At 35.7% G+C, this 8,501-nt stretch overlaps 2 protein-coding genes across 14 annotated transcripts in view; one reads left to right on the top strand and one right to left on the bottom strand.

The window, feature by feature from the left end:
- Nucleotides 1–5,759, top strand: part of idh2 (isocitrate dehydrogenase (NADP(+)) 2) — a 20,638-nt gene extending 14,879 nt beyond the window's left edge. Inside the window, 6 exon segments of the mRNA NM_199564.1 lie at nucleotides 771–907; nucleotides 1,103–1,254; nucleotides 3,248–3,360; nucleotides 4,332–4,429; nucleotides 5,116–5,208; nucleotides 5,376–5,759. Coding sequence (NP_955858.1) covers nucleotides 771–907; nucleotides 1,103–1,254; nucleotides 3,248–3,360; nucleotides 4,332–4,429; nucleotides 5,116–5,208; nucleotides 5,376–5,460 — 678 coding nt within the window. The 3' untranslated portion in view covers nucleotides 5,461–5,759.
- A 39-nt stretch (nucleotides 5,760–5,798) lies between these two features.
- The window catches only part of znf710a (zinc finger protein 710a), a 48,647-nt gene continuing 45,944 nt past the window's right edge, over nucleotides 5,799–8,501 (bottom strand). For 3 of the 13 annotated variants that reach the window (XR_012393597.1, XR_012393600.1, XR_012393593.1), the window contains exons 5-6: nucleotides 7,013–8,322; nucleotides 5,799–6,815 (exon numbers count right to left, since the gene is read on the bottom strand). Coding sequence is in view for 4 of the 13 variants with exons in the window: in XM_068214726.1 (XP_068070827.1) it covers nucleotides 8,159–8,322 (164 nt within the window). In the remaining 9 variants the exon portion in view is untranslated. 13 annotated transcript variants of the gene reach the window in all.

Genomic DNA, 8,501 nt, shown 5'->3' with positions numbered 1-8,501 from the left:
TTTTTTCTTTTTTTTTTTTTTGAAAATATGCAGATAATTGCAATTAATTAAAAGTTTATTTTAAAAATTCAGCAAAAAGGAATGACTGGATGAGAAAGTTGGGGGACCCCTAATGTTTGCACTTTCTGAATTACGTCATCCAACAAAGAATCCATTCATTACAATGAATCCAAATGTGAACTTAATAGAGCACAGCTACTAGAGATAAAGGCAAAGGCATGTATGAATTTGAAAAATGTCTTCCTGTTAATGAGCTTATACTCTGACGATCCGTCTTAAAGGTGTAAAAATAACACCTTAAATTAGAGACATTTTTAGACTGTCTCGTGTATTCTGAGTTTGTATAATTAAGGCCCTCAAACTCAAATTCTGTAATGTTCTTCGCATACACCTTCAGAGGGATGAGGTCTGGATTATAGATGATGTACCCACAGTGAACCCTGGTGTCCTGAGGTCTTTGTTTGTTGTCAGAGGAACGCTCTGTTTGGGTTTACAACAGTCTGCCTTAAGGCTGCTCCAGAGATGAAGAGGATGGTGGGCTCTTTTGCCAGCTCAAAGGAGATTTACTGAATGAAGTGTCTGCCTGAAATGTATTTATTTATTTTTTACATCTTTTCTACTTCATATTTGAAGTGAGTGATTTTGCTCACCCATTAGAGCTGCACAGCCAGCGTTGCAGAAATTCCTCCAGCTGAATTCCCTATTGTGAAAGTGGAACATTTATTTTGCCCAGCTTTATGACACTGTGTCTTTTCCTCCCTTTCTAATAGTCTATCACCGGCTTCGCTCACAGCTGCTTCCAGTACGCCATCCAGAAGAAATGGCCTCTCTACATGAGCACCAAGAACACCATCCTGAAGGCTTATGACGGCAGATTCAAGGACATCTTCCAGGATATCTTTGAGAAGTGAGGAGGATTCGATTCAGTCTTTGGCACGCTTTATTTACGCACTTCCATTGTGTTTTGTATGAACGTTTGTTGCTGTGTAATTATGAGATTAGCGCTCTGACATGCTGTCACAGTGTTGACATGTGAAACTACACTTTTCTTGCAAAGTAATTTCAATGCAAAATATTGAAGCATCTTTTTTTGCATGGGCAGAAACTACAAGCCAGAGTTTGACAAGCTGAAGATCTGGTATGAACACAGACTGATTGATGACATGGTGGCTCAGGTGCTGAAGTCATCCGGTGCCTTTGTGTGGGCCTGCAAGAACTATGATGGAGATGTGCAGTCGGACATTCTTGCTCAGGGTAAAATTATAGATAAATATACATTCAGTGGGAGTGTAATGTACACAAAAATCATGGTTTTGAAGTCATGCCTCAGTATGTTTTATTACAGCACAAAACTAACACTGAACACATGCTTATATTTAAGTAAACCGTAGTTTCCAGAAAAAAAAGAAAAGTGTTTTCTAAAATTCAATGATTACAATTTTCAAAAAGATCTCTGCCACGTGGTTTAAACATAGACCTAAGTCATGAATCTGCGGTTTTATACAATGATTTTGGGAGTCAGTGCTACCCACACATAGACTTTACTCGGTTGCTTTGGTATATTTGGCCGCCTAAGTATATTTGAACCTAATAATAATAATAAAAAAAAACATTTATTATCCCTTTACACTTTTTTTGTATTTGCCCAATAGCCAAACAACCATGATCGATTAACTAGTGGAAATCTCCTCTCGTCCTACACGTTTTACTACTTCTCCATGTGTGTGTGCAAGAACTGTCACAATCTTGTGTGCTCTGCAGAGACCAAGTTCGTTCGGCGTTTCAAAAAATTTCCTAAAATGTCCAGGACTCTGCTTTTGGTTTCGCTTTTTGAGTCATCGTCATTTTTATTTTAAGCCTGATATTATTTGTACACCATTAGAAATGGCTAATTAACTCATTTGACTTTAAATAATCTACACTTTTTTATTTCATAGATGTTTTTATTGCTTTGTCATTTATTTCTCATTTGCTGTATGTATTTTTTTAATTTGATGATGTTGATATTACATATTTTATACATAACATGTTTTGCACGGTATTGCCAATGTCAGCAACAGATTTTACCTGTCAGTGGGTGCACATGGCATAATAAAAGTATAACAATAAGATAAAAATAAAACAATCACTTGATTTTTTTTTTTTTCAACAAGCTTTAAAAAATAAAAATATAATAAAAATATATTGTTAAAAATCACTTTTTTGTTGCATATAGATAACCATGTGCTATGGGTAAACGATGTGTTTCAATCCGGCTACTACCGCAAGTATATTTCAAACCTGTGGGAAGCACTGGGAGTATCGTAACTAAAAATTATTTTATGAAACAAAAAATACTACTACTTTTTAACTTTAATGTTTACAATGTAAATCAACTTAGATCCACTTATTTAGTAACCAAAGCAAGTCTCTCACATATCTACTAAAAGACAGAAAATATTACTTTACAAACTATATTGTAAATAAATCAAAGGAACATTTTCATATTAGTCAATAATATTAAAGAAATTAATTTAAAAACTGAATAAATATAAATTTACACACATTGAAACTAGTAAATAAATACTCAATTGGCAAAAAATCTGCAGATTTCTGAGCACACAGATTCCGTGTGGGCCTAGTCATGATTCAATACTTATCTCGATATTGAATAATGTTTTTTACTTTAATAATACTTTAATTTTATTTCATGATTTTTAAAAATATTCAACACTTAAGTACAATGTTATGCAAATTAGTTGCACATTAGTAAGCTTCTACGATAACATCTACATTGTTTCTACTTTAACTTGTTGTAGAAACAATTTACACAGTGGCTGTCTCACTTATTTAAATACATTACGGATTACTAACAGGTAAAATGTAATGAATTCATTGCCGAATATTTGCAGATGTTCTTATGTTGAGTTTATTGAGGTAAAATGTAGGTAAAGGCTACATTGCATATTGTTTTCAAGAAGTTTTATTTATTGTTTCCAGTTCAAAAGTTTAATATTGGGATTTAGAAAGCAATCAGATTAAACGAAGACATGCTAAACTATATGTTTCGCTGTATTTGTGTAGTACGTTCTTACCAAACTGAAAAGTCTGAATTTGTATTCAGTTTCACTCCTAATATTCAGTCATTTTAGTTGTCAGGGTTTATATAGACAGCAAAGAGGAAAATCATGATCAATTTTCCTGGGTTCATGAATGATAAATGATTGTATTTGTAGGTGATTTAAAGAATATTGAATGATGTCTGCAGGTTTCGGTTCTCTGGGTTTGATGACCTCAGTTCTGGTGTGTCCTGATGGTAAGACCATTGAAGCCGAGGCAGCACACGGCACAGTAACCAGGCATTACCGTGAGCACCAGAAGGTTAGTGTATTGCAAAGTATTGCCTTGCTAATTTTCATTATCTTTTCAGATACATTTTCGGTTTGATCTAAAAAGCAAAGATGATGATCGAAAGATGATTTTGAAATAAAGCAAGCTGGATCTTCCTTCAGTTTATTTTAGATGCCTTCTGCCATCTTGTGGTGAGAGGAAAAATTGCAGAATTAAGCATCATTTTTTTACATTTATTTTATTTTATGAAGCACTTGTTGTTGTGCATGAATTTGGAAATATTAGGTGTTGTTAAACCGTGCCAAATGGGATACACAAGCATTTAGTTTATTTCCTGGCAAACCATAATGTATGATCAGAATATTTTATGTATTTATCATACACGTCTACATACATGAATATTCCTGGAAATAAATGATTGTTGTTTCCACCCAAAAAACTAGGGCTGCACAATATAGCAGAATATTTTTTATTTAAAACTCATTATCATTTGTGTGTTGCATGAATAGATTGTTCATCTAAATTTGATCAATCAGTTGGGCGCACTTCCCCAGTAGGTGCTGTCAGTTATGCCAATGGCTAGACCAGCCCAATAGTGAACCTAGTGCCTCAGAGCTAAGAGCTGAAATAAATACTATTGGCGAAAGAACGATGACAACAGCAAGTAATCATAACAATATCTAAAAAACATTTCAGTCAATCATATTCTTTAAAATTCCCATGAATTAAATCAGAATCTCTATGACCTGTTTTAGTATTATTATCATTTAAATGATTTTAAAATAGCTAATAATAAAACTGAGGAAAAGTTGTAATGCAATGAGTATTACTGCAAATGCTCCACAATATTGCATGTTTACCCAGTTTCATGCAGTCTTAAACTGTTCAGAATATTTCTCGAGAGTTCTCTAGAGTGAAAGCTAGAGCCCTGAACTTGTTGCCGGTAATTATAAAATGTAAATGTAAAGTGTATTTGTGTTTTGTTTAACTTTATTTAACAGGGAAGGCCAACTAGCACTAACCCCATTGCCAGCATCTTCGCATGGACTAGAGGACTGGAACACCGTGGCAAACTTGATGGAAACCCAGACCTGATCAAGTAAGCCCATTTATTGCTGCCAGTCATTTTTCTGTACCTCCAAATGGGCGATGACTTAAGAATATGTACTGGCCATTTACGATGGTCAAAACCTGTGGATTATTGGCTTCAACAGGAATAAAACTAATTGGGGAAACTCAACTAATTTAGAATTATTGAAATAGAAATTGGTATTTAAATGTTAAAATAATATTTTAAAATGAAAAAGTACCATTGTGATTATTTACTATTGAATAAACCACCCAGAGCTTTTATTCTTGTGTAAATCTGTAAGGAAACCTCTATTTTCCTAATAATAATAATAATTTTAATTATTATAAATATTATATATAATATATATTATATTATATAAATATTTTAATTATTATTATTTTTTTTATTCTCATTACAATTTGGGGAAGATGTTTGATTCTTGTTGCATTTTCAAATGCACATTATAAGCAGCTTTCAGCACATGCACAATCATTCTAACCCATATAGCGTACTCATTCATTGATATAAGAAATTAAACATGTTATTGGCCATTTGGTGACTGGCACATTTATATAATATAATGGCACTTTCACACCTATTTTATTGTATTATATCTGTAGTGTAATGGCAGGCTGACTACAGCAGAATTCCTGTCATATTAGTAACGTTTATAAGAAAGTGTAAGTATTAATTTTTCTTCTGTCTTTCCACAGGTTCTCTCAAACTCTTGAACGTGTGTGCGTGGAGACTGTGGAGAGCGGCGTTATGACCAAGGATCTGGCCGGCTGCATTCACGGTCTCGCCAAGTAAGTCAGCAGATTATCCGGAGCATGTATAAATGATCCCAGTCTAATGTCTTTGACCTCCATTTAAAGGACTAGCCCTATTGATGAAACTGCTGACATCCATAGTTAAGTTTTTCTCTAGCTAATACCTCTGATGTCATTAACATCCGTCTTGTCTTTGACCACAGCTGCAAGCTGAATGAGCATTACGTCAACACCACAGACTTCCTGGATGCCATCAAGACAAACCTGGACAAGGCTCTGGGCAAATGAAGGACAACAGGCCCGGACACCGCGGAGCGCGTCTGTCTTTTTGTACCTCATTTTTAACTTAAAGGTCATGAATACAACATAATGTATTAAGGGAGGAGTAATAAAACAATAGTGATGTTCCTAGCTGTTCTGTTAGCTAATCCTGCTGATGGGTCGCTCCCATCTCTTCCCGAACCTCCAGGGGTCTATTTTTGTAAGATGAAGTACTGTATGTCAGAAACTGTATAATACCACAGGAGAAAAGGAAAGTTCAAGGGCCATGTGAGAAACCCTCTAATAAATCACCAAGTCACCTGGAACCCTGGTCTCGCATCATTTATAACACACTTTCACACATGTTTAAAGGTAAATAAATGTATTCATTTACAATAATGTCCATAGCACAATGTTTTAACACACATTTATCACCGTTATATTCACATCAGTGTGCAACAAAAGAATTAAAAGCTCATACAAAACTAAAATTCCTGCCTAGCTCGGAGCTAACAGCCCAAAACGCAAGGACAACAACCATTTTAAAACAATAGAAATACACCAAATCTTATGTTACACATTTAACATTTTAGAGTTGCCTAGCTAGATGGAGAATACGTGGTGAATTTCCCCAATCATTCTCTGCTGGGTCTCCAGTCCTGTCACATGTCGACAGACTGTCGTTCATCACTCCTGAGCGCAGCGCAGGAATGATGGATGAGACACTCTCTTGCACACACAAGGGCAGTTAATATTTTTGTCCAGTGTTTTTAGGGCATCCTCATCAAGATTCAACCAGTATTGGTGACTTTGGGAAAGATGCTGTACACGTTACAAGGTTTTATGTCCAAGGAGATTAAATTGGATGAGGTTTGGAATAAGTCACGGCAAAAAACGATCACCACATTTTAAAAATGAAATCAGTTTTAGCCCACACAGTCAGCTAGTACGTTGTACAAGAACAGACTACAAACGAAAAAAATCCTTTTCAGGGGGCTGAAACGTGGATAAACATATGAAATGCTTTAAAGGGATATCTTAATTTGTATTACATTCATTAACTTAATATAAATTCTAGACAAAAGACTTGCACTTTCAAGATGGACCAAACAATGCACTTGTGTAAGTAATGCAGTTAGATTGAACTAAACCCAAGGCTTAATTTCTGCGTTTTTTACCCATCCATCTGTAACACTGGCAATGTATTTACACTTGTGAATGCCAAGAAATAATGACAATAAATACTATTTGCAATAATTTAAGCACAAAGAAAATCTCCAGAAGGCCATACAGTGATCAAATGCCAAGGCATGGCCCATTATCTAAAACAGTGTTTCTCAACCACATTCCTGGAGGACCACCAGCTCTGCACATTTTCATGTCTCCTTAAGCCAGGGGTGTCCAAACTTCGTCCTGGAGGGCCGGTGTCCTACATATTTTAGTTCCAACCCCAATTAAACACACCTGAACCAGCTAATCAAGCTCTTTCTAGGTATACTAGAAACTTCCAGGCAGGTGTGTTGAAGCAAGTTGAAGCTAAGCTATGCAGGACACCGGCCCTCCAGGACCGAGTTTGGACATCCCTGCCTTAAGCGAACACACCCGATTCAGCTAATCAACTCATTACAGGGTGTCCTGTAATGATCCGCATGGTCTTACAAAGTATTAAAGGTATTAAACTTGGTTTCAGTATGCTAAAGATTGCCTGAATTTATTTTTTGAATATTGCGATGCTGTGTAGTTTATGAAATCAAATAAACCCTGCTAGATTTGACATCACACTGCTTTGTTTACTGCAGTAACCAGGGAAACACTGGTATTTCTGCTGTTGTGAAAGCGCCACTTGCTGGATTAACACTTATTCATTTTGATTCACTAACATTTTCTATTAGTTTCTTGCAAGCAGTATTTATTAAATATAGTGCAAGTTAAAATGTCAGCAATGCTACTAATTAATACCTGAAGTTGTGATGAGGTCTTAAAATGTATGCAAAAAGTCTTTTAAAAAATCTCTTAAAAGGTATTGAATTTCAATCTCTCATTCCTCTATATACCCTGCATTAGCAGAGACTGAAAGACCTGAAATGGGGGTAACAGACAAAGGAGACATCCAAAACAAGCAGTTTTGGTGGTCCTCCAGGAATGTGGTTGAGAAACACGGATATAAAACAAAAAAGGCACTAAAAAATTCACACAAACTCTGAAATGTTGGAGGAGAATCTTGTCAAAAAGTCAGTTATAATGAAAAAAAAAAAATTCTGGGGAAGTTATTGCAATGAGCACTATTTGCACTTTTGTCAGCTTTGGTTAAGTCCTATAAAGTGTTATCTAACTTGCTGGCCACCAACAAGATCAATCTCGATTTAGAGCTGTAGATTGTCTGTATATAACAAGTGTCATCTTATTTCTGTACATATCATTTCACTCCACCATTAAATTGGGCTCAGGAAGGATATATTAAGAACTGCATTTTAAGATGGTCCAAATAAAGGAACATGGGCTTTAAAAACAGAAAAAATACTTCAAGATGATCCCTTATGTAAAATGACATTGTTAAAATGAATCCGCTGTCACTTTTGTTTCTCAGAGCCAAAATGGCTTCCAGTGCACATCCACTTCATGATGGCTATATCCTCAGTGGCTCACTTCAGAGCCAAGAGTACTACATAAATGACCGTTAGTCCTTTTCCCCAGCCTTAAACCACATAGTGTCTCAGTCAGCTGCTTACGATGTGTTGTAGCGAGCAGGAACCTTGGTGTAGTTGTAGTAGCTAATTTTGGCTAGTTTGGCCATATCTTGTGCGTTGTTGCTCGCTAGATTTTCCCTCTCGCTGTAATCAAAGCTCTCTTCCTCGTAATCTTCCTGACTCTCCGCATCAGGCTGGGTGTCTGGAGAAATAAATTGGAGACACAAAAATGTAAGCCTGGCTAATAGCATGGCTAGCTTGACTCTTTCTCTCGGTGTATATGTAAATTTGAATTTGCAGAAACATTTTAATTGAAGGTGGTGTTTTATAAAACTGTACAAACCTCATGCATAACCACTCTTTTGTTATAACAATGTGACT

Source organism: Danio rerio, chromosome 18, assembly GCF_049306965.1.
Source record: "Danio rerio strain Tuebingen ecotype United States chromosome 18, GRCz12tu, whole genome shotgun sequence".
In the NCBI taxonomy this organism is placed as follows: domain Eukaryota; kingdom Metazoa; phylum Chordata; class Actinopteri; order Cypriniformes; family Danionidae; genus Danio; species Danio rerio.
Note: the sequence above shows the minus strand (reverse complement) of the source record. Positions and strands in the feature narration are given on the sequence as shown.